Source organism: Amborella trichopoda, chromosome 3, assembly GCF_054954075.1.
Source record: "Amborella trichopoda isolate Santa Cruz 75 chromosome 3, AtrichopodaSantaCruz75HAP2 v2.0, whole genome shotgun sequence".
Classification (NCBI taxonomy): Eukaryota; Viridiplantae; Streptophyta; class Magnoliopsida; order Amborellales; family Amborellaceae; genus Amborella; species Amborella trichopoda.
In genome coordinates, this window is record NC_142338.1 from 56,347,918 (window position 1) to 56,375,136 (window position 27,219).

At 35.2% G+C, this 27,219-nt stretch overlaps 1 protein-coding gene across 2 annotated transcripts; it reads left to right on the top strand.

Annotated features, from left to right (window-relative positions):
- The first annotated feature begins 15,236 nt into the window (after positions 1–15,236).
- Positions 15,237–26,845, top strand: GAUT6 (galacturonosyltransferase 6). Of its 2 annotated transcripts, none has more exons than XM_011623429.3 (9): positions 15,237–15,780; positions 16,014–16,069; positions 16,261–16,302; positions 16,446–16,533; positions 16,756–16,832; positions 22,053–22,279; positions 23,071–23,428; positions 25,146–25,682; positions 26,407–26,845. In XM_011623429.3, exons 1-9 carry the CDS (start codon positions 15,624–15,626, stop codon positions 26,680–26,682), a joined length of 1,818 nt encoding a protein of 605 aa, XP_011621731.3. In that variant the 5' UTR covers positions 15,237–15,623; the 3' UTR covers positions 26,683–26,845. The 2 variants fall into 2 exon arrangements, 1 of the variants encoding a protein (XP_011621731.3); XR_016051853.1 differs by having other exon boundaries at positions 15,246–15,780; positions 23,071–24,820.
- The last annotated feature ends 374 nt before the right edge of the window (positions 26,846–27,219 follow it).

Here is a 27,219-nt window from a genome sequence, read left to right on the forward strand (position 1 = left end):
TAAGGAGAAACTATGATTTAAAGGGTTGAATCCACATACAAAATCATTGAAGTTATAATAACTGACATTTAAGGTGTTGTTTTTTATTTTCATTTTAACCCGAGTGCCGCCTCAAAAAAAATCTTTGAAGTTTATAAAATGCCTTTGTTCAAGGTTGGGAAGTCTACATTAGAGGTATTTTTAGTAATTTGACTCAAGAAAATACCCCTGAAAGATTATAAATAAGGATGAAACCCTGCATATTTTAGCTAAGTTCCTTATGAAAAAAATCTTAACCTTCTTTAAAGAACTAATAAGTTGGTTCTTTCATCTGATCTTGCCTGAAATACAACCAAAGGTTTATTGGCCTAATGCTTCTTTCATCTTATCTTGCCTGAAACCTTCGAGAAACATATCATAGCAAAATCGTTTGTCAAAATTCATAAAATCTCCTGCAAGGAAATGGGAAAAAGAAATCAACTATGCATAATGGAAAGGAAACATCAGTTCAAAATTTAAAAAATCTAAACTATATATAATCATATTTTTGGGTAATTGAGCAGTAGAATTTAATTTGGGACATTGTGCTGTGATGATCGAACTATATTTTCATCTTTTTTAAAAAAATAAACGTGTGGTGATCCAAAAGTTTAGATCAAGAAAAATAATTACTTGGTCATTTATCAAAATAAGCATGTATATTGTGTGCCCCCCATTATACGTGTTCATCAATATACATACCCAAAGAGGGAAAAAAGCATGATTCTTCCACGCATATTACAGAAAAACTAAATATTTGAAAACCTAATTCCAAATTGGAAAGATTTCATGCTCCTGCGGCTGCAAAATGCACATTTGCTTTCTTGGGTAAAAGCCAAGCTTAAGCAATGTTAAAACCCAAAATTTGGGGACATAGCTAATCAACTTAGTGATCAATCTAAAGAGTAAAAAATTTACATATGCACTCTAGAATCAAATTATGCCTTGGGATCAAAATAGACCATCTATAATTTGACAGCTTTTTAAAAAAAAATTACTAATCTAGTTATACAAAAGTGTATCTCAAAGTTTTAGATAAATTTTTTTTTTCTAAGTATTTATTTTTGTACAGGAGCAAATGTGCGATTTTCTCCCAATCACCACATATACCATCATATCTAAATTTCCATTTATTCAATAACCTTTCTTACCTATAGGACTGTCAACAGGCTGGCCCTGGGCCAAATGGTTCTGGCCCTAGCCCAGATCTAGCCCTATCAGGAACGGGTAAAATCAAATAAAACCAATGGAAAAAAAGATAAAAGAAATAAGGGAAGGGCCAGGCCCGGCCTCTCTTGCCTTGGTCTAGGCCCTAGTTCTTTAGGGGAAGGCGACCCAGCCCATTGCCACCCCTACTTACCTAGAGGATTTGTAAGGATTCTCTTGGAGTAGCGACGGCTTCCTTCCACTCAACTTGCTCCAAAGTTCCTCAATGGGGCAGCAATAGTATCCTTTTTATAGATTGATTGAGTGTTTGTTTTTTTTTTTTTCAACTCAGTGTAACGGAATTCAATAATATTTCATTGAGAACAGTCCTGAGAAATCAAGAAAAGAATAATTTTTTTATTAAATTGGCAATGTAGCAAGAGAGAGCCCATAGACTATGGATACTAGATATATATAAAAGTATCTTAGAATGTGCGTGTGAAAATATTTTAGAGTTTATGAAGTAGAGCATGGTGCGCTACATGGAACACTTGTGATCAACTCTGATTTCTTTTTTCTCCCACCATGCCAAGTTACAGGGCGATGCTACTTGGTGTAGTGTCCATACATGATACTGAATACCGGTTAAAAAAGTCAAACAATGATCCGGATCGTCCGTCTAGAAGATCTATCCAGTTCAATGGATTGGAGGTCGAGCCGAATGAACTGGCACATGAAAAACTAAAAAATTAAAAATTAAAGTGGGGTCAATTCTGATAGGTTCTCTAACAAAGTTACCCATTCTATAAAGAACAGCAAAAAACTGGTTAGTTCATATCGTGAACTAGGCCGGATCTCCCTATTTAGATCACCATTTTTTTACACCTTGATTACGACTAAATCACAATTCAAATGGTGCTCCAACATCTTCCATTATGGACCTATAAACACGCTCGTTTTAAACGAGGGAGCAAACGCACATTTTGCTCCTACGAGAGCATACAACTTTTTCAATCTGTTTTCGCGGTTAATTATGGTACGCACGGGCATTTTCCCTGATGGTGAGGCTAAATGTGACTGCGATAGTAGCACATTGGTGATGATACGGTACGAAGAGGGGTTTTCTCATCCGAGGGTATTTAGGTATGGGTGCGGTTTCAATAAAGGTTGCAATCTTAAACAATCCATTTAAGGCGCACCTCCAAATTTTATTATAACATGTAATTTTGGTGTAAAAAATTCATAAGATTATCTAAAAATGTATTTTCATATCTAATTATAAAATTTTAAACTTTAAAAATGTTTAAAATCATGTAGATCTATAAACATGTGAAAATCTTGAAAATAGACAGTCTAGATAATATATTGCAATATGCACTATTTTTAGGATTCAAAATCTTTTTTTTTTATACATTCGTACATCTCAATGTCGAGATGATCAATTAGATGGTCTTTCAATATTAAAACAACCTTTTATAATGGATTTTTTAGGTGAATTTGTACTTCTACATTTTAAGGTTGCAACCTTATATAAACTTTTCCGCTTTAGGTATTGATGTAAAATGTTGGATTGTTTATGTAGGGACACTGAACGTACGCCCTTTTACGGAATATGCGGGACCACATACAAAAAAAAAATGCTGGTCCAGAGTCCGCACCAAATTCACACCTGTGGTTTGGCACTGTAGGAAAGAATAAACGTGCCCCAAAAAACTTACTCGAGTGTAATGATTTCCAAACATTTTTAATGTATTAACATAGCTATGCGCATAGTCAACGGACATCAAACAAATGACTTATTTCTTTTTGTAAATTTGTAGTGAAAACAATAAAAGGGAAATTTACAAGGAAAAAGTTTATATAGGGATGCAACCTTATAATGTAGAATTACGGATGCACCTCAAAAATCCATCGAAAAAGGTAGTTTTAATGTTGAAAAACCCTTTGATTTATCATCTCGATATCGAGATATATGACCATGAAAAATAAAAAGATTTTAAGCAACATATTATCAACACCGTCCACTTTCAAGATTTTCATATATTTATAGATCTATTTAATTTTAACCATTTTTTAAATTTAAAATTTTATAATTAGATATAAGAATAGATTTTGAGATAATCCTAAGAATATTTTACATCAAAATTATATACCATGATAAAATTTAAAGGTGCACCTTACCTCTACAGCTACTGATGCATCAGTATGCAAACTGCACCCAATTTATAAATAAACCTCATTTTATTTTTGGAATTTAAAATAGCATTTCATAATTTATATTTTATATGCAAGTCTTATGATAGTGGGTAATCATGTATTATACTTTTATTTTTATTTTCTATGCATCTGCTTAAAATTTGGGGTGTCTATACTTGTCATCATCATAAACTGTAATAAATATAAAAATAATAACTAAAAACTAAAATAACCAAAGTACCCCTACAAGTTTCAGAGGTATTTTGGTATTTTATTTTTCCATTTATTTAAGAAAAATATCTCTATTCCTCCCATTTTTAAGCTTTATAACTCAATAGACCCAAGATTTCAAAACATATATTAGATCATAAAAATTCTAAATTTTATATCTTTTAAACCCCTGAACTAACTTTATCCCCTTTAAACTTAAATTTTTACGCCAAACAAATATAAGAAAGACATATCCTTTCTAAACACCATCCTTTCCATCTCTTCACTTGATTTTCTCTTATATCTATTTCTCTACATGTTTTCGCACTCTCTCTCATCTATTGTCTCTCACTCTCTCTCTCCTCCATTAGAGAGACAAAGAGGGTGAATGTTAGAGATAGAGAAATTTGGGAGAATATACCAGAGGAAGAGTTTAGAATGAACATGTTTTTTTTATATTTGTTAGGGCTAAAAAAATAGTTAAAAATAGATAAATTTAGTCAAGGGGTTAAGATATATATTTTGAATCTTTGGGTCTATTGAGATATGAAAACAAAAAATAAGATGTACTATGATATTTTCCCTTCTATTTATTTTAAAATATTTACACCTGTATGTGATGGTGAGAAGTATGCTGTTCAAAATTTGAGCTTAATCCAACGTATAAAAAGCCGAAATAGAAATACAATACGTGATTTCAAAGAGTTGGTGTAAACAAATTTTACATTCAAATAAAAAATGGGAGTTTTATGTAAACTTAAACTACAACATCAAACAATAAAAACAAATATTCCAATGGACCAAAGGAATTTGAGGCCTAACTCCAATCCGAGGTTAAGATGGTTGCTACCCCAAGCTCGGATTTCTCCATATGTGCCCCACGAAACAGGGGCGTACATTGACTTTACATACAACTTACCCCCATTTGACTTTATTATATTATTTCTTATTTGTAATTTTATTAGTGTACGACTTAAATATATAAAATAGCATTCAATTGTGCATATTTTTTGTAGATCGAGTCCCCATCTCTATGTTGGGCTATTAAGGTATCTTTCTAAGTCGTCTGTGAACAATGTTTTGTCTCATTCTTCATGATCCCCTTCATATTTTGTCACATATTGTATTGATATTGGACCTTCATCTCAATTTAAGGAATAGTTTTCCACATCTTGTAGTGGTTTATGGACCTTCATCTCAACCTAAAAAATATCCTTCTCATACTTGACCCCATACCCACTGTGTGCATTATTTAAGGACCTATTGAGGACTAGGTTAGTGGTGGTAGTACTAAGCAAAAACATTTGAGTTGATGTGATCTCTTTGTTTTTTTTTTTTGGTAATCCAGTGGGGAAGAAGTTGATGTGATCTGTGCATGTTAACAATGATTTGTGATATGTACGGGTGTTATTGAGTAAGGGTTGGCCTCTGAGTACTATTTCAAATTTTAATAAAATTTGAAATAATATTAAAAAATGGTGAGAGTGGAGGGATTCTAGGGTTTGTCTGGGTCTCGATCACGAGCTGACTTAAGTGATTCCGATCGATGAGGGATATCTAATTTACTAAGTTAAACCGTTCGAGCCTGTTAGAATGTACTTGTTGTCACTAATAATTCATTGACTCGATTACATAAATTTTTAGAATGAATTATCGGTTGTTTTGCAATGTCCATCGTAAAGTTACATGAGACTAAACGCGCATACAATTCTACATACAAGTTTGTCTTTTCAAAAATATGTTTTCACTTCATTCGGCAGATGCTAGTATGTCGATACATGTGGATACTACTATACATGAAAGATAATAAAATGTGGATGAAGTTTCTATATGGCATACGCTTTATGAAAATAAAATAAAGCCTCAACTCAAATCCTTATCCAGAAAGCACTTTCGGTAACAAAAATCTCCATGGTGGTTCTAAAATCAATTTTTAACACCCACAATAAAATTTGAAACTCAAAAAATGGTACAAATATTATGGATCTACGAACAATTAGTTTTATGGTGAAATGGACGGTCTAGATAATTTGTCACAATATACACCATTTTCAGAACTTGAAATCCTTTTTTTTTTTTTTTCACAACCACAATAGTTAAGCCAAGATAATCGATGTAAACGTTTTTCAATGCTTGAATTGCCAATTTTCAAAGAGTTATGAGGTGCAGATTTTCTTATTTTGATAGAGTTGCAGCCCTATCAAATCATTTTCCATAAAATATATCAAGCACAACAAAAGGCTCCAGGCCCAAGCTTGGTCATGCGATGTATTTAACAATAAGTTGTGTACACATTAATGGTATTGTTTTGAATACATATACACATGCACATACATATATAGATATATAGACATGTATGTGTATGCATTAATGGTATTGTTTTGTATATAAAATAATAGTTCTTGGAACGTCGCATGTCATACCTTGTTTTTTTGAGAGAAATACGCTGTGGTCCATGTTCGACACCAACACTTGTACACTTGTGAGGATATTACATGACCATAATTCGTTTTTTTTTTTTTGGAAAAGTTTATATAGAGCTAAGGCTCTAAATAATCAAATTTGAGCCTACCTCCACAATTTCACTAGAAGATGTCGTTTTGATGCCCAGTTATCTTCAAATTGATCATCTCGATATCAAGATGCATGGACATGAGAAAAAAATGGATTGCAAGTTTTGGAAATAGTATTTTGTAACTCATTTTTGGACCGTTAATTTTCAAGATTTTCAAGTTTTCATAAATATGTCTATCTACACTATTTTTTAAGCTTTAAACTTTATAAATAATTATAAAACTATGTTTTAAGGCTATCACAAAGATTTCCAATATTGAAACCACATTTCTCGACACCATTTGAAGGTAGGCTCTAATTTGGTGGTTTAGAGCCTAGGCTCTATACAAACCGCACCCGTTTTTTTTTCTTCTTCATTATCTATAGGAAAAAGTTATATAAGGTGTCAGCCTTATATTATTGAAGTAAGGTGCACCTAAAAAGTCCTCAAGAAGAGAATGTTCCAACGTTAGAAAACTCTCCAATTGATCATCTCGACCTTGAGATGAGATGCATGGGTATGAAGAAAAATAGAGTTTTATGTCTTAAAAATAATGCATATGTAACATATTATCTTAGACTATTTAGTTTCAAGTATTTATACATGTGCTCGATTTATACCATTTTTTAATTTAAAATAATAGCTAGGGACTAAAATTGATTTTCAAACCATCATAAGCTGGAACTACATGTCCGGACAAATTTAGAGATTGCTTTATTTCTACAGCATATGTGCTCAAATGAGGCGTACATTGCTCTGTCATCAACAGTGGTTATTTATAGAAGTATAATTTTAAGAGGAAGCAACATGTTCAAGAAATAATGTCCTCCATATTTATGAGTTGACCTCTAAGAACCATGTGAATAATTGATTTTATGAGTTGAATCTCACCTTCAATGAAGTTGTTGATTTGATGAGTTTAGTATCACATTTATGAAATCTACAATTACGCCCACGAACCTTACACTCTTTCCATATACAAGATTCTCAAAGCTTTGCATGTGGAGGATTAAAAAATGGGAACCTTTGTGGTTATTGATGTGGGGGTGCGGTTTGTGTAAAGTGTCACCTCAAACAATCAAAGTAAATTGCACTTTTAAAGTTCCAGTAGACGTAATTTTGGAATCGAGATTTCTTGGGATAGCCTGAAAATATATTTGATCACTAATTATAAATTAAACTCTAAAAATAATACAGATCAAATAAATCTATGAACCATTGAATTTTTTTTGAAAGTGGATGGTATAGATAACGTGTTGCAACATGTACTATTTTTAGGACTTAATTTTTTTATTTTTTATTTAGATATTTATATATCTTGAGGTCGAGATCATCAATTAAAAGGCTTTCCAACATCGGAACAACTTTTTATGTTGGGTTTTTGAAGCATGTCTGAATTCTATAATATAAGGTATGCAGAAGAACTATCCTATTATAAAGCAACATTCATTGAGTCCATATTTTCATCCTTTCATGTACTACACCACTCTATTTGTTCTGTTTCCATCTCAAATGTACGGGAATGTAGCCTGTTTGATTGTGCCTTTGTTCTCTAAGGTTTTAGAGATTTTGTTATAAACAACTTGATCAAATAATAAATTTGATCAGTTAATACGATATATTCATAACTAGAGCATAAATTTTTTAGCATACACTACGAGCAATTTTGCACAGGAACAATGTCGTAGATAAATTTCATAGTAATAATATCTTTTGAAATCATAGTTTTTTGTAAAATTTGTTCTTGTTTTAATCCAAAGAATATAAAAGTGTGGAGTTTTAGTCCCCCGTTAAATATTTGCAATAAGAGAGTGAAAAATATAAATTAGAACAACTTTTGTGTATGTTGAAGAAACAGAAGGGGAGAGAATGGCAGTACAGAGCATGAAACGAATGCGCCTGTTGGTAAAAGAGAACTTGAGAACAACTGCCGACATTTCGACCACAGATAAGTACCAGATGTTGTTCGGCAGTATGAAATAGCCATTTAATGTTGTTTGGTTGCATGAATAAGATTAGCAATATGCGCTAATAGGTTTATTTTAACCATAATTGGAAATGTGAATTGTTATAGCGTTATGAGTTTTGGCTGCAGCTTTGACGACGGTGCAACTTGCATATGCATTTCATGTAAATTTTACCTGCTACCAACAATTTTAATTACTAGATAAAAGTATAAGACGGACACATTGTCAAAAAAAAAGAGACAAGTATAAGACAGTGTTTCGTACTGTGAATAGGCCTTTTTGGCTCAATATTATGCCATTGTTAAGGAGGTCTTAACCCCAGTTAGTTGTTTTGGGCGTGATGATTAGTTTTTTGAACCTAAAAGTTTTAGTATAAGACTTTGTTTGGTTGCGAGAATAAGCCTTTTTTGGCAACAGTTCACGTAATGTGTTGTTTGGCATTGGGAAGTTGGAAGTTGGAACTCGTGAAAGGGGCTGGGGTTATGGTGGTGGCACCCCAACACCCTAATCACTAGGTTGTGGTTTCCATTCCCACTACTAACACCACCTTAGTATAATACTTTCAAAAAGCTAACTCCTAATCTGCTTGAAAAAATGGATAGAGGCTGTCTTCCGCACTGAATTACCTAAAAAAATAAAAAAAGAAAAAAAAGAGAGAGTTGGAAGTTAGAACTGTTGTAGCGATGACGGTTTATGATCGAAGTTAGAGGGGTTTTTTTTTCACCACAAATTAGTTATTTTGGTATGACCGTTCATTTTTTTTAACCCAAAAAATTCTAAAATAAACCTTTGAACATTCAAATGTTATGAACAGGTACATACATTGTTTATGGCTAAAACAAGGTCGGACAACTTGTTTGGGATTTTTTTATATAAACTTCATTGATTTGAACCTTGAGCTCCTCTATCAAAACTGATATGTCTACCTCTAAGCACAAGCCTAAAAGATTATTTCATTGACCTTGGGTGTGTATAGTGCAACAAATGTGCACTTACTCCCAAAAGACCAAAAATAGGAAGATTTCGTGGATCTAAATTTTGAAAAAAATATTTGATTAATAAGCTATGCAATTAAGAAAGAGATACTTTATATTCTCAAAATATATTTGATCATTCATCAATTTTTATGTCTACATTTCAGTATTGGAGCTTCATAACTAATGCATCATTGTTTAGAGCAATGGTTTAAAAAACAGATCGGTGACCCGGATCAGGCACCCAAAAAACCGATCCTGATCGGCGAATCGGCGATCCGGATCGGGAATCGGGTGAATCGGCGATTCGGATCGGGAATCGGGTGAATCGGTCAGAATAAAGCTTCAAAAAAATTATTAAAATTCATTATAAATGTTGTTTTTTAGGAATTCAATAAGAAATGAGGGTCCTCCATTAAGAATTTTCATGTTTTTGAATGAATATGCGAATATTGATATGTTCTTTCCCTGCATGAACCTCCATTCAGCATTTAATTTACTTCACACAAAATGATAAACATAGAATTATCATGGAATAAGTATATCAACATACATGGACTACAATAAAGCATAAAATTAGTAACATATGATCTAATAATAAAATGATAGACGACGTTATTGTTCTTCTTGGTCACGCTGGTGCTATTGATTGAAATCGTTTAACAATTCATTGATTCGATCTAAAAACGAATCATCGATATTAGCAGGCGTCTGACTATTCCCAAATCCCTGAGTGTTAGTGTTTTGTTGTGTTTTCAATCCAAAATCCCCGAAGCTTGTCCATCATTCATGCTCACCTGCACTGTCGTGCTCATCCCTACACTGTTACTGTTTGGGATTTGATATGTGAATAATATGATTGGGATAAGGTGGCCTCAGAATCATCATCTCTCTCATTTTCTCTTTGAATAATATGGATTAAAAAAAAATAACAAATTTTCAAAAAAATCGATCATGGATTAAAAAAAAAAAATTACAAATTTTCAAAAAATTCTATCATGGATTACAAAAAAAAATTTGATCATGGATTAAAAAAAAAAAGTACAAATTTTCAAAAAATTCTATCATGGATTACAAAAAAAATTCGATCATGGATTAAAAAAAAAAATCACAAATTTTCAAAAAATTCAATCATGGATTACAAAAAATTCGATCATGGATTACAAAAAATTCGATCATGGATTACAAAAAATTCGATCATGGATTACAAAAAATTCGATCATGGATTACAAAAAAAAAAAAACATAAAAAAACAAAAAATTCCATCGTGGATTACAAAAAAAGAAAAAAACAATTCGATCATGGATTACAAAAAATTCAATCATGGATTACAAAAAATTCTATCATGGGTTACAAAAAAAAAAAAAAAACAAAAAATTCGATCATGGATTACAAGAAAAAAAAACAAACATTTCGATCATGGATTACAAAAAATTCAATCATGGATTACAAAAAATTCTATCATGGATTACACAAAATTCGATCATGGATTACAAAAAAAAAAAAAACATAAAAAAACAAAAAATTCGATCGTGGATTACAAAAAAAGAAAAAACAATTCGATCATGGATTACAAAAAATTCAATCATGGATTACAAAAAATTCTATCATGGGTTACAAAAAAAACAAATAACTCATGGATTACAAGAAAAAAAAACAAACATTTCGATCATGGATTACAAAAAATTCGATCATGGATTACAAAAAATTCAATCATGGATTACAAAAAATTCTATCATGGATTACAAAAAATTCGATCATGGATTACATAAAATTCGATCATGGTTTACAAAAAAAAACAAAAAACTCGATCGTGGATTACAAAAAAAGAAAAAAACAATTCGATCATGGATTACAAAAAATTCAATCATGGATTACAAAAAACTCTATCATGGGTTACAAAAAAAACAAAAACAAAAAATTCGATCATGGATTACAAAAAAAAAAACAAACATTTCGATCATGGATTACAAAAAAAAAAACAAACATTTCAATCATGGATTACAAAACATTCAATCATGGATTACAAAAAATTCTATCATGGGTTACAAAAAAAAAAAAAAACAAAAAATTTGATCATGGATTACAAGAAAAAAAAAACAAACATTTCGATCATGGATTACAAAAAATTCGATCATGGATGACAAAAAATTCTATCATGGGTTACATACAAAAAAAAAAAAAAAAAAAAAAAAAAAAAAAAAAAAAAAAAAAAAAAAAAAAAAAAAAAAAAAAAAAAAAAAGTTCTTTCGTACGGGACTCGCCGATTCCGTACAGTGAATCGGCGAGTCACTGTGCAGAATCGTCCGGTTCTCTCTAGAACCGAACGATTCCCGTTTTTTTCACCGATTCGACCCGTCCATGGCGATTCCCGAGTCGAACCGGGCGAGTCCGGGTCGACTCGGCGTTTTTTTAAACACTGGTTTAGAGTGTAGGTTTACTTGAAGCCAAATCTGGGAAGATCTTAGATGAAATCCTCTAAAATTTATGTTTTAAACTAAAATAATTAAAATTCGGTAGAAGAGAGTGTCGAATTACGATGTATGAGAAGATGAGCCTGTAGAAGCATAACTTCTCCCAAATTGTGCGCAAGGTTGGCCTCAGATCGGGTAAAAACCAAAAAAAAAGAAGAAACCATGAAAATTCAAAATAGACAAAAATTAAAAATTTCAAAAATATATACATACTAGAAAATTAAGAGAAATAAATGATATAACAATTTTATCGGAAGCCAATCTGTTAGGTTCGACACCCAGACTTGGTAGCCTGGATTAGACTAGCAGTTAAAGCATTTTAGTCCCCAACTCCATGGAGATTTGCTTGCAACCGAGAAGCTTCAAAAGAGAGTTTGACCTAAGGAATGTTCTTCCTAGGGTTTTGACTGCTTAAGGCAATGTTCTTCCTAGGGTTTTCATTGCTTTAGGCAATGTTCTTTCTAAGGCTTTTGGTTTTAGGGTTCTCATAACTGCTCTAATTTTTGGCAATTAAAGGTCAGGGGCATCGGGTTTTTAGGATTTTAAGGCATGAGAGGATAGGGGGACCAGAGTTCTAGGGCCCTTGGGTTTCTTCATGGTTTTATGAATATCTAGAGGTCCACCCAGCATGCAAATCTGAAGGGGTTATTTATAAGGGAAAGGTTTCTATGTTTCCCCTATAGCATAGAAGACTTATGCTTCCCCTACCATCCAGCCGTCCAATTTTGATCAAGAGTGACTTACCGTTTGATCTTAGATGCAATGTCTCAAAGTATTTTATCTTTAGTTTTTTTTATACAAATTGTATGAGTATGAAATTTGGTACGTATCATCTTATCAATGGGGGGCACCTATAAAAAATATTAAAAATAAAATTTTGATAAAATATAATACCCAAAATACCTTTTAAAATTTTCAGAAGTATTTTGATCATTTTATTTTATTAGAAATATTTTTTTTATAGTGCGGGTTTAATAGAGGACTGGACATACAAAATTTGGTGTCAAAATAGTTTATAGAAAAAAATGAAAAATAAAATAGTGTAGAGACGTCACATTGTGATTGAGGCAATCTTAGCCCTCCATTTAGAATGAAGGGTTGGATAAGGGGAAGTATATAAGTTTTATGTTGCAGGGAAAGCATAGAAAGCTTGCCCTATTTATAAACCCAAGTCATGTTGCATACAATATTGGAGTCCAAATGCTGCAGCAACGTGAGGCTTGTCGTTGAGCCCGTTATGGCCAGTTATGTCGGGATGTTGCTTAGCCCATTATGGCTAGCGACACATGGCGTGTCGTTGAGCCTGTTATGGCCATCAACACGCCCAATGTCGTTGAACCATTCTTAGGTGTAAATCGTTTCAGATGCCCTGTCTGATTTATTTGGAGTCATTTAGGGGGTCGTGATTTATGATGTTTTCCATTTCTGAACTGTATCATGTTGTTATAGGTATGATGAGACATATCGAGATACAATTTGGTACTTTTAGGGTATGTTTGGGTGGATTTGGATTGACTATGATTGATCTGGATGGATTAGGATAAACCAGATAAGTCTAGATAAATTAGGATAGATTGGGGTTGGGTTAGTCTAATGATTTTAGGACTCTTAAAGATTTCATACGGATTATGGATTATAGGCTATAGGTTGTGGTGTTCCTGGGTTCACTAGCTAGTATATCATGTATGGTTCATGTTTATAGGTTTTACGAATTCCCTTGACAAAAAATTAGGGGGTGTCTACATCGTTATTGTTTTTTCTTTTTATTTTGTATAGTATATGACTGATATTGGGGATGGACAGAGACAATTAAAAATTAAACCTAAAGAGTATTACTACCATGATAAATATTTTTATGTACGCAGAGATCACAATCGGATTAAAAAATGGTGGTTGAAGTGTGGATCAAATTTAAAAAACTATATTCTCTAGGTTTAGGACATGCACCTAGGTGGAGGTGATTGTGAACTTGTACCATACATGGTCTTATTATAGAATACATTTAAATATACGTATTTTAAGAGAGAGAGAGAGAGAGAGAGGTAGGTAAAATCATTAACAACTTTAGGCATGGCGCTTCGAGAGAGAGTGGGAGTATAAAATATCATTTACTTTTAGACTTGGCTTTTTCTATGTGGAAAATATGTGGGTGCCTTACTGACTTTGATACCCTCGAGGTAGATAGCCAGCATTGCTCTCACTATCTTCTCATGTGATGTGAGCGAAAAGGAAGGATTTGCCTTAGAGAGAGAGAGAGAGAGAGAGAGAGAGAGAGAGAGATTTAGAGCACTTTCCACGTGAAAGAACATCAAGGTTGAATTGCCTCCCTTCTACTTTATTGTAAAAGATTTAAGTTGGAGTTCATGTTTTGCACTTTACATGGTCGGGAACTTAAAAAGCAAGTCGCGTGACAGTGTTCAAGTAGGCTGTTTTATGATTTTTAATGCAATTATGCTCCCAGGGGAGCATATTGTATATTAATTCCTTATGATAAAATATATATTTAACTTTTATTTTGGTTTAGGGTGAGGAATTTAAATTTTCCCTTAACGTGTCCTGAACCCTGGGTAAAGGATGTAGATTGTGTTAGATAGAAAGCGAATGTAAAATTTTATAACATTTTATTATGAATCTTGAACATCTAACCTACTAAAACATCGATTATGAAGTATGATTTGGTTTGAGTGGAAAGCTCTAAAAAGGCAAAAAGAAAGGCAGAAAGGATATTGATAGAAGTAGTAAGAAAGATATAATGACGTTTGGTCTTTCTCACCTATGACCTTTGATAGAGAAGAATAGGAGTACTTGATTCATATAGTCAACCCCAAATAATGGAAATAAGACTATAATAATAATGACAATGAAAATAAGTATTTTGAGATTTTTTTTTAAATTTTTTTATTATTGAGCTTTTAGGATCCAACTAAGAGAGCTAGATCATTATTTTTGGGAAAAAGTTTATATAGAGCCAAGGCTCTAAATAATCAAATTAGAGCCCACCCCAAAAATTTATCTGGAAGAGGTTGTTTTTATGTCTAAATATTTTCAAATTGATCATCTTGACATCAAGATGCATGGACATGAGAAAAAAAATGGATTTAAAGTTTTGAAAATAGTGCATCTTATAACACATTTTGTTACCGTCCATTTTCAAGGTTTCCAAGTTTTCATGAATCAGCTCGATCTATACTATTTTTGAAGCTTTAGATTTTATAATTAAAGATGAATTTTTTTTGAAAGCTATCACAAAGAATTTCAGTATTGTAATTTTTTTCGAAACTATTTGAATGTGCGCTTTATTTTGATTTGTTAGAGCCTCAGTTCTATACAAACCACACCCTTATTTTTGAACAAAAATAGTAGATTTTGATTTTTTTCATCACCTAGATTTTGCCCTTCAAAAATTTGAAGTTCCTTATTCCTTTTTGGGACATTATTTTTTTTAGCATGTAAAATATGTGATTTGATTTTTTTAGGGATTCTACATAATTGCTTACAACCATCTGATCTGAATTTTGATGGTTCAAATGTATCGTACTTCAAAAAAATTTAGTTAAAGTTTGGTGAATGAAATATTAATTCTGACCATCTTGTACTAAAGATTAATAGCTTCGTTCTACATTTTACATTTTTTTATTCTGATTTTCTACCGTAAAAAAAAACATTCGAGGAAGCAATGAAACTACCATTAATTACAGGGCACGGTCGTCGCCCCTAGACAGAGTGGACTGGTGGGGGTGTTATTGAGAGAGAGAGAGAGGGAAGAATGAATTTTACTTCTAGAGAGAGAAAGAGAAAGAGAGAGGAGAGAGAGGGTTTTAGAGAGAGAGAGGGAACAGAGATAATTATCATATTTCCCTTATTATTGTCGCGTTTCCCCGCATTTGGTCCCCACATTTTAATGTCTTTTGTTCATTCCAGGGAGAAAAGAACATCCGAGGTTTCCCGCACGCAATCTTATGTAGCAGTCATTATCTCTCTCATCAAATGATGCCCACTCTTTTATCTTTCCCTCTCTAAAAGTACAAGAGAACCCCACCAAAATTTCCAGTAATGGCCTCACTCTCGGAGCCCTGATCCAGAGATGCCTACTCTCTCCAAGGCCCAGCAAAATAGCGTTTTCAAACTGAACCAGCCTTGGAAATGGCAGAGACTTCTCCTCATCTCCTTTCTCTTCACCTCTGTTTTTGCCCCAATCCTCTTCCTATCAGATAAGCTCACATACTTCACCTCATCTTCAGGTAATCACCAATTTCATGGTTTCTCTTACTCTTACTCTCTCTCTCTCTCTCTTAAATTTTCCTACTGTGGGATTTATATTTCCTGTAATTTATCAATATATTGTGGGGCTTCTGTGTCTTACAATTTTAGGGTTATTTTGTCTCTCTATCGTTATTTATTTTGTGGAGTTTAAATGTCTCCCACAGTTTTGTTTTGTGGATCTTATCTCTGACATTTGATGAATCTACTGCAGAGCACAAAGAATTTCTCGATGACATATCCAGCGTCGTGAGTCTTGATCATCCTCTGGTAAACTTGGGTTATGGTTTTTCTGGATTTTCTGCAAATGTCCATTTTTCTACTTTCATGTTTCAACTGTTATTATTTGCAATGGGTTTTGTGCAATTCTTTTTGCCACTGTTATTTTTTTCCCTTGGTTTTATGCAATTTCCATCACTCTTTTTTATTTGATAAATTGTGTTTTTCAATTTTCGGTGCAGAAACGTGGCAGCGATTCTGGTAAACTCAATGCTATCCAGCAGGTGTTTTTTTCTCCCCCTGTTTTTCTTTGATTTTTAAGTTTCTCTCCCCTCTATTCTCTTTTGTTTATTTTCCCCATTTTTTTGCATTTTGTGGAGTTATAATTCTTGTAGGATTGGAAACGGCCTTTATTAATTTGTTGTAGGAAACTGGAGAGAATGTGAAAGAACCAAGACGATTTGTGTTTAGAGATGGAGAAGACAAGCCCCCAGCTAGGGTTATCGGTTCTACTGGTTAGTTTCTTTCAGTATTAGTTTATCTTCACAATTTTAATTTTACATTGGTGTGTAAGCCTTGAATGGATCCTCAAATATCGATGGTTGAAATGAAGAGCTCCATGGAATTAGGTTAAGGAATTCAGTCTTCAAATAAATATTTTATTGGCTATTTTTCTTCTCTCTCTCCCTTTCTTGTTTTGGGATTCAGTGGTGTGTCTATAATGGCCTATTTCTTAGGTTCCAAAAATGCCAGGTCCCATGGAAATCACGGAAAACATCAGAGCAGACTTGAGCAACTCATTCCTCTTCAGGAGGTAAATTTTCTCTAGTATGCTTTGCGCACGACCATGCCCTTTTTTGTTCACTCTCTTTTACAAAGCTCTTTCAATTGGAGATTCTGAATTTTAGAGATAGAGAACATGCCCAGTGGATAGCAACATGTACAGGAGAATTTTGGATGATATAGTTGTATTCTATTAGAGATGGCTTCATAAGATAAGCTATCGAAAATAAGTTGCCATTGATAGGGACGCTGTGGTACTTTAGAGATACTGCTTGTACTTTGCTGCGTCATTTATGATTTTGCTTGACTTGTCCTTTACATGAAATTATTATTTTCTAACCGTTAATAACCAAGAATTAATTATCATGATGTACTTATCCACCATTTAAACTACAGTAACAGTGCATGTATGTAGTGTTTGCAAGAATTTATCATGTATGTAGTGTTTGCAAGAATTTATCTTATGAGGATATTACTGCTTGACGTTTCTTGTCTTTTGTTAAATTTTAATGAAATTTTATGTTTGTTAGTGAAGTGCGTAATGGCATATGGTGGGCATGCATCCTTATTCTGTATCACTTGTCAGAATCCTACTTGTAAATGTAAAGCTGGTGCTGGCAGGTGGTAACAATTTTGTTTAAAATCATTTCTGTGATTAAATGCTTCACATTAGTGGTTGTTGAAGAGTTTCTTGCCCTGTTTGCTTCAGTTTAGAGTTTGAAGTCTTCGGGGTAAGCAGAGTGATCTGATAACATTTAAAGTTTTTGATGGGAGGTGGTCAGATGCTTCTATGTCTTTTGGGCACCACAAGATCTAATTAGGTTGAGGCTCAGTCATTATTCCTCATGTTCTGCCAAGTCATACAATGAAACTTTCTTGCAATAAGTCATACTTTTTTTTTTTTGCCAGAAATGGGCACATCTTCTATACAATCTCTTTAAACAAAGAGAGAACCAAGTTTGTCAACTTATTTGACAATGATTGTGACTTCACGGGTAGCTACAATGGGCTTTATGAGGCCATGCTGCATCTAACTCTTCCACTCCTGCCATTATCAAGCAGTCACAATTCGTCCATGGGTTGTGATGCGTGTCAAAAAGGGCAAAAAACTCCATGAGTTCCTTTTGAACTATTAATGAACCATTTACACCAAATTTCTGTAGTCTCTCAACTGTAATGAGATTTTATCACCAAGATCAGTGGTTGCTACTCACATTGAACATTGGTTATGGTGTGGATGTGAACTCTTGAACTTAACCTTTTATAGTTTTCAGAAACAAATAGAAAACTAGAATCTGCTTCTTTACATGGTTTCTTTTTAGATATGGAAGGGGATTTTTTTTTTAACAAAATGGAAGGACAAAGTTCAACTTCACTTTCACTGTAATTGAGGGTTGTCACCTGTGGGGTTTTCACCTTAGGGCGGAAAATACTCATTTAGATTTGGGGTCATAGAGTATGTGTTGGTCATGAGACTGTGCAACAGAGTGGTGGGTTGAGTGCCAGACATTGGTGATTGGGTAACATGCTGTGGAATTGATGTTACTTCTATATTGGTTTATCTGCCTCAGTGTCAGTCAGTAGAGAGGTTTAGTAGTAGCCCTTAGCTTTGTCTCCAGAGGTGTTGGGTGTAACTAGGGCATGAATGAGCCTGACGTTTATGTTGCATAAGATCAAGTGTGTGATTTGCAGTTTTCTGTAGAGGTTAGGGAGGAAAACAGCTCGACGGTGCATACAAGTGAAAGGCTTCATGCTCTAGTTTGTTCTTTGCTTTCTAGATGCTTGGTTATGTCTCCCATATAAATGGTGTTGAAATAATGAGCATGTGGCTTGATCCTATTTCAACATACCTTTGGCCTATATTTCTATCAACTCTCATTGTTGCTTGATTTTTAGAAGTTGTTTGGCTAAAAAAACTGGTACTTTTCGTATTCCTTGCCACAAAGTTAAAAGAAGCTTGGACTCAGTTTGGTCCCTAGCCTCGTTGACTCACCTTTGGCAGACTCAGCTGTTTTCTTTTTTTAACTTAAAATAAATATAAAATCATGTGAGAGTCAGCCAAGTCATAAGATCTCTGGGGTGGATCAGATTAGGCATTGGAGTTATCCCATAGTTTTTAACTGGACACATAAATTCAGTGATGCACCCCAGAAACTGCACAAAGATAGTCCATGTTTTTCAAAAATTATCCTGAGTTTTTGAAGTACAACATCTGAACTTCGATGGCAACAATTATAACCATAGTAGCAATATGTTTGATAAATTCATATTTGTTCAAAATGGTGGAGTCTTATTGGAAAATGGTATTAAAAAAAAACAAAAAAACAAAAAACACTAAGCTACTTTCAAAAGATTGGGAAAAAAGGTTTGATTTTGAATTGAATGGCAAAAACCCAATTTTTTTTAAAATATCTTTTGAAAAGAATGGTGTTTATTCTATTTCATTTCTTTTATGGGTTTTGGATTTATGGATAAGTAGATTTAAATTAGGAGAAATAGGGTTCATTTTACATGTTTACAGAGTTGAAACTTACTCGACAAAAAATGAAGATTATGGTTTTACTGGAATAAAATCTATGTTTCTATATAAAGGATTTCTATTGGAAATAAACCTAATCCAGAGTAGGATAATGAAACAATAAGGGTTCTATAAAAAGGGGCATTTATGAGAAATAAAATAAACTTACTCCAAACAAGATAAAGAATATATGGACCATTAGATGAATTGAATATCAGGTTCCAAATAAAAGGGCGGATTTTTTATTTTATTTTCTAATTTGCTGATTGCTGAGTAGATTTTCTTTTTAAAATAAGGGACGATTTTATTAATGCTGATTCTTGGGTTTGATAGTTTCTGGTCGTGTGGTTTATTTCTTGTGAGATTATAGTTTCCATCTAGATGCGAGGTACTGATTTTGCAGCTTTTTCAATTTATATCCTTGGTCTATTTTTTCTATTCTTACCAAAAGAATATGACTATTGAATACAATGCTAGGCTATTTCCATGCATCTGTGGGTTCGCATGTCTCTCACTACCTGTCTATGGTGGTTGTGGTAGCGGGATCCAAAGCATGAGGTTCAGGAAAAGGCTATTAAGATTTTGTAGTAGGCTATACCAACCAGGAGCCTATTTTGGTTAGTGAGACCATCTCCACTTCCCTATCCCCTATTTTCACAAAACCACCTACCGGAGCAAGGGATTGACGCCCAACCTGTGTTTTTTTCTTCCTGGGTTCAAATCTTGTCCACGACCATCCCAGCCTCTTTCTCCCCTTCTTAATTGCAGAAATATAAGAACAATCCCTCTATATGTAATAAGCCGGATTTTGTTGTGCCGTTTTTATATGTTGGAGCCAACTTAATCTGCATTTTTCCCCTCATCTATTTTTTGAAAATGCATTTTCTTGACCCAATTCTTTGACTACATTTCTTTGGGATAAGAATGAGGTAGTCCTAATTCCTTTCCTCACTGCATTATTTTCTTTGAAGATGTTAACTTTGCTATTTCTATTAAAGAGGAAGAAACTCAAGAAAGAGATACAAGAGATCAAATAGGCTTCCCACAGGTTGGGAGCTCAGTATACAAAAAAATATGTGACCCACCAAAGGGGCACGCCGACCCTGTACAAAAACTAGGTCAGGGAGTGGAAACCAAGTAGGTACAAAAGACCCCCCAAGTCATGGTCCATCAAAAAGAGGGGATTTGGGTTTGTGCTGTAGCGGTGTGGTGGCTTCCTTAGCAAGGGTGTCGGCTTCCTGGTTTGATTCCCGCCAAGTATGCCCCCATAAGATGTCCATATCCCTGCAGATGTGTGCAAGTGCATAAAAAATGTAAGCAAGAGACCATGAGTTGGGGGTAGAGCCGGAGGCCCAACTTATGACGTCCTTAGAGTCTCCCTCGATGACTAATGAGGACCTCCACTGTGGGTCGAACAATTTGATGCCCTCTAGTTGAGCTAACATGCTTCTGCTGTCGTGGAGTCTGTGTGGCTGATATTTTTGGAGAAGGAAAGCGAGAGTGAAGCCACTGTGGTCCCCAAAGAGACCCCCAATCCCTGAAGGACAGGGGTTGCCCAGGGAACAACCATTAAAGTTGAACTTGATTTGTCTTGGGTCTGGTGTGTGGGTCACAGATTTGTCTTGAGAAGAGAATAGCTTCCCAGTCTTGGTAAAATGCGGCATGGGATGGGCCTTTGAAGCGCTTGTGGTTGGTAGCCCAAAAAATTACCAAGGATTTGATCTTGGAAATAGTTCAGCCGGCGAAGACCATTCAACCCAGAAAATCCTATCATTACACTCGATCCACAGCGCCAAAAGGGTGGCTGCCACCAATGCCTTCCTCACCGCATTATTGTCATAGGCACAATTGCTAAATATGATCATAACATCATTTTGTTGGGGCTTCCTTTGGCAAGACACCAACTTCTATGGAGGTCAAGCTTCAGATCTATTGAGGTCACAGTTCTTCTTCAGGATCAACTTACCAATTAACTAATGTACACTCAAAGGATTGTATGGGGATACTAATATCGATCGATTGTCTGAGAGAGTTTATTCTCCCAGAGCCTTGCTATTAGGACCTTGGAATGAATCTTACTTCTGCGAGTTTCTGGGGCATTGTGAGTTATTGGGCCATATTCTCGCATGAGGTTTGATTTCCAAAAAGGTTAAAGTTTTAGGAAAACTACCCATTTTGTACATTGCGAGTAATCAGTAGAAGGAGAAAGCAGTTGCCTTTTTGTGCATTTTTCATGTTTCCTTTATGTTCATCTTGGACGATGTCTCTGTAATGTTGTGCCTCATTTAGCTGCCATTGGTGCTATTTTGTTGTCTGCATATTTCATGCAGCCTAGTTGCCATTGTTTGTAGTGGATATTTATGTTCTAATTCATACGTGGAATGTATCGTATACTTGACCAAAAGGACAGTATACTATAGAAAAGGGGCTGGGGTCGTGGTGGTAGCATCCCCACACCCAGTTACCACATCGTGGTATCCATTCCTACCTCTGACACCCCCAATTAACACCTTCAAAATGTAACTCCCTAATCTATTGAAAAAAACAGTCAGGCGCCTGTCTTCCCCACTGAATTACCCCCAAAAAAAAAAAAAAAAAACTATAATATCCTGGAATACTTCGCCAATCATGAACCCAGACTTTTTTACCTTCCTGATTTGCTTCTCATTATGCTTGTCTGCGCTTAAGGCTCTGTATCTCTCTTTGTTGAACTTCTTTTTGTCTTTGAATCAGGTGCAATCAAAACATCAGTTGGGTGAGAAGAGCGTAAGGTCTCGAACCCATAAACCAACTGAGGAGAAGGTGCTTCAGATGAGAGACCAGGTTATCAGGGCCAAGGCATACTTGAATTTTGCCGCCCCTCGAAGTAACTCCCACCTAGCAAAAGAGCTGAGATTGCGGATCCGAGAGTCTGAACGTTCTTTGGGCGATGCCATCAAAGATTCAGATCTTCACAGAAGGTAGAAATAGCAAAAATACAGATATGAAACTCTTGAAACATTCATTCTTTATTGAGAAGTAGGAGACCCATTTATGAAGGGAAAAGTTTATATACAGCCGAGACTCTAAACCATCAAATTGGAGCCTACCTCAAAAATTTCACTAAAAGAGGTTGTTTCGATGCCCAAATATCCTCAAATTGATCATCTCGACATCAAGATGTATGGACATGAGAAAAATGGATTTCAAGTTTTGGAAATAGGGTATTTTGTAACGTATTTTTGGACCATCAATTTTCAAAATTTTCAAGTTTTCATAGATCTGTCAATCTATACTATTTTTGAAGCTTTAAACTTTATAAATAAAGATGAAAATATATTTTAAGGCTATCACAAAGATTTCTAGTATTAAAACCACATTTCTCGACACTATTTGCAGGTAGGCTCTAATTTGATTGTTTAGAGCCTAGGTTCTATACAAACTGCACCCTTTATGAAATAAGTAGCAAAGGGTAATCTAGATTTGAAGTTACTAGGGAGATACAAGGATAAGTAGACCATACTCCAGTGGATTATGTTGTATCCTAATCGAAGCTACATCAACCTTCTGTTCCCACTGACAAATGGTTGGGATCAACCGTGCTGTGCGATTGTCCTGTGGGCCATACTTCAAGCATCCATCATGAGGAACAGATGGTGGATGTGCCCTTGGAGTACCATATACCATAATGACAGTCCATTGAAGTATGGCATACTTTCCCAAAGGAATAGAACCACTTGCCTCCCCTGATTACAAATTAGAACCATTACAGTGCTTCACAGAGGATGAGATCAATGGAGGCTGTCTTAACTAAAGCTGGTCGAGTTTACAACGACTGCGGAGCCATGGCAACGAAGCTTCGAGCAATGACACATAATGCAGAGGAGCAGGTGGCCGCCCACAAGAAGCAAGCGGAGCATCTCTCTCAGCTAGCTGCCACTACCTTTCCTAAGGGCCTCCATTGCCTTACTATGCGTCTCACTACTGACTTTTTTGAGCTTCAATCTGATAAGCGGGGAATCACTGATACATCAAAATTGAAGAGGCCGGACCTTTACCATTATGTCATCTTCTCAGACAATGTCCTTGCGTGTTCAGTGGTTGTCAACTCCACTGTCTCCTCTTCTTTGGTGAGCTAAATATGCTTTTGTTAGTTGCAAATTGATGACACTTAATTTTTGGTATACTGTGCATGGTGCATCATTTTTATGAAATGTTATATTGTTTTATACGTAACATGGCATTTTACTAGTAGGGTGTAAGAGATATGAATTCTCGAACTTCTGAAGAAATTTTATTTTAATAAAAGGACCAAGTTTTTATAAAAAATCATTTCCTTTCCTACTTTTAGATTTGTGACTCTATCCACCCTGATATCATATAAGTTAGTAAATAATAGTTTATGTAGTTTTTCCTGGATGCCACACTTTTAAGGGGTCACCCAGAGTGTGTTTCTGTATTGGAATGTAACAACCATTTTTTGGCCATTCTGTATCTGAAGGTAATTGAGTGATGGGTGCTACTTTGCTAAGTAGCCAAGGAGCTGAAGGTTTTGATGTTGATATGACACACCCCACTTTTAGGAGTTCAGTTAAAGGCATGTGTGTGTATGTATGTGCACACACTGTGTCATCCCACTTTTACGAGATCAGTTTGAGGCCTCTGTGTGTGTATGTGTGCACATGCTCGCACATGTGTGTGTGTGTGTGCGTGTGTGTGTGCGTGTGCGTGTGCATGCGCACGTGCACATATTACACTATGTTATGATTTTGTTGTGGTTATTGCGGCATCTTTGATTTTCTATTCAAAGCATTAACAATCTAAATGCCTCCTATTTCCTTGATATGGAGTGTTGCTGTTTTTCAGATGATTTGAATGCTCTATCTCCTTATCATCATCATCAAAGCTTCTAACTAATTGAGGCCGGCTACTCGAATCTTGGTCCGTCATTCTGCTCTATTAAGGGTCATACCCTCAGTGAGGCTATAAGTCCCTATATATTTTCTTACTATTTCCAAGTATATTCTACTAGGCCTACCCCTTACCCTTTTTGAGCCTACCTCTTGAACTAACTTGCACCTCCTAACAGGTGTTGTACTGGGTCTACGCCACACACGGTCAGCCCACCTAAGTCTACTCTGTCTCATCTTATCGCTAATTAGTGCTACACCAAAATTTTCCTTAATGTATTCAAATTCCTTATAAATAATGCAAATTCACTTGAATTTTTATGAACTGTTAGATGCCCTATATTTTTTCTGGAATGACCAAAATACCCTAATTTTCAGTAAGGAACCTTAAGGCTGAAGCACAGATTTTCCTCATGTTTCTTTCTGATGATGGTTCTTTTCTTATTAGTTGTGCATTTAGCATGTGTGCAAAGTGCTGTTGTTTGAGTGTCCCTGTGCAGGTTAAAGGATAGATTTATATCAACTGAGATTTGCCCATAAGTCAAGATGGACTCAGGCCAAATTGTCGTAAAACTGGTCCTATTTGATCCAGAATCTTACAAAAATTGAAGGGTCTGGTCCTCATGTGCCCCCTTTTACTGAAAATGGCCTAATACTTTTTCCTTGTCTTGAATTTCAAATCTGAAACTTAGCCTTATTCGAATTTCGTGCACTACTAATGAATTCTCATTCAGAGCTTAGCATAAGGTTCTTGTCCTTTTTTGATAACGATGATGCAGCATATAATTTTTGTCAACCAAGAAGTTATTGTATCGAGTATGCATCAGAAAACAAAATCTTTTTATCAATAGTCATTAAATTTTGAGAAATTTATCCTTAGTACCTCCATCTACAAAGTTGGGACGGGCAGCTGATTTCTTTGTTGTGGATATTGCAGGCACCAGAAAAGCTCGTCATTCATGTGGTCACTGACATGCTGAATTACCCAGCCATAACCACTTGGTTTCGATCAAATCCACCCGGCCAGGCCGCTCTTGAGGTCCTGAACATGGATGAGCTCACTTGGCTTGACCCTAGTCGTGGTTTTCCTTCTAATCAGCCAAGTGATTCACTGACTCCCAAGTTTCGAAATCCCAAGTACATAAACCCACTGAACCATGCTCGGTTCTATATCCCCGAAATCTTTCCTGCTCTTGACAAGGTGGTTCATCTTGACCATGATGTGGTGGTTCAGAGGGACCTGAGTTTGCTATGGTCCATGGATATGAAAGGGATGGTTAATGGAGCGGTGCATGAGTGCAGTCGTGGTGGACTCGAGCACACTCTTGATGCATTCTTGAACTTCTCAGACCCAGTTGTGGTGAGTAGACTTGATGCTAAGGCTTGTGCATGGGGGTTTGGGGTGAATATGTTTGATCTGAGAGAATGGCGACAACGTAAGCTGACAAACGTCTATCATGAATGGTTGGAAATGGTAAGCATGCTACTCTCTAGAAGCTGAGTTTGTGAAGGCCGTCAAACTCTCTCTCTCTCCCTCTCTCTCTTGCTTTCTCCCTCTATCAGTCAGATGTCCATGCAGCCACACCCTTAGACACCATATATTCATTTTTCGAGGGGACAGGCACATACTCTCTGTGAAAGTTATTCATGCACTTGTACCCAAAATCAATTGTCTATTTCCCCTATAAAATATGATGGCTATGGAAGTAGGTAACAATTCATCTCTCACTGTCCTTTGAACAACATAGACGGTAGATATTGGTCTGAGTTCCCCATTCCATACTTTCTACACAGTATGGATTATTTTCCTTTCCAAATATGAGTGTTTTTCTGTTTTATTTTTTTTATTTTTTATCAAATGAAGTATAATATGATGCATATGGTCATGATAGCTGCAAGCATGATGACAGCATGTAGAAGGTTAATCTCCTTTCTATCTGTAAGTTGGACAGTGATGGAAGGAGTGCCCCACCAAAGATGTCACGAGTAGTTGACTTCAATTACACTGCCCACTGTTCTTCATCATCCAACACATTGATTGGATGGTGGTGAACCTTAGGACATTATTAATCATGACAATGTGGATCATTCTTTATGTTTATTTAAATAAGAGATCTCGACAGAATTTTGAGTATTCCAGCTTAAGTTCCACAAGGATGAAAAAAACTAAATTGCCATATACTTTTTTTTTTTTTCAGGGTAAGGGAAGGCAGCTGTGGAAACTCGGTAGCCTACCAGTTGGGTTAGCAACCTTTCATGGGGCAACAGTGAGGCTAAATGGTGGATTGATGGTACATGGACTTGGCTATGACCCTTTAGTAAGTCGGAGAGATATTGAAAAAGCAGCAGTCTTACATTATGATGGTAACATGAAACCGTGGCTCGAGATCGCCATGGCAAAGTATAGGGGCTACTGGACGAAGTTTGTTCCGTATGAACAGCCCTACTTGCAACAATGCAACATCCATCCATAAATGTTTCACGCCCCCCCCTCTCTTTCTTTTGGGGTTTTATTTCCTTTTGTGCAGGGTTATGACATTTATAATTTTTTCAAGCTTTTGATCCTTGTAATTCTTTTGGGCCCACAATTCACCTGAAAATGACTTAATTTTTTTCAATAAATGGAATTATGCACTAGTGTTATCATTGTCTTTTTTTTTTTTTTTGCCTGTCATGTTATTTTTCACACATGAGAGAGAGAGAGAGAGAGAATTTGGATATGAGAGCTTATGAGAGGGAGTGATAGAATTTGGATATGATAGCTTATGAGAGAGAATTTGGATACGAGAGCTTTTGAACAGAGAGTTTGGATACGAGAGCTTTTGAAAAGAGAGAGAGAGTTCGGATATGAGAGCTCATGCTTTCGGTGTAGAACTTTTTAATAGGAAGACATCTTTTTTTGGCTTGGGTAGTTTGTCTGTGTTATAATCGCGAGCAACTGTAGCGATCCTAGGTGGTTTAAGAGTTCTAACTTTCTTCGTTTTCATCACTTAAAGGGTTTTGGGGGCGTA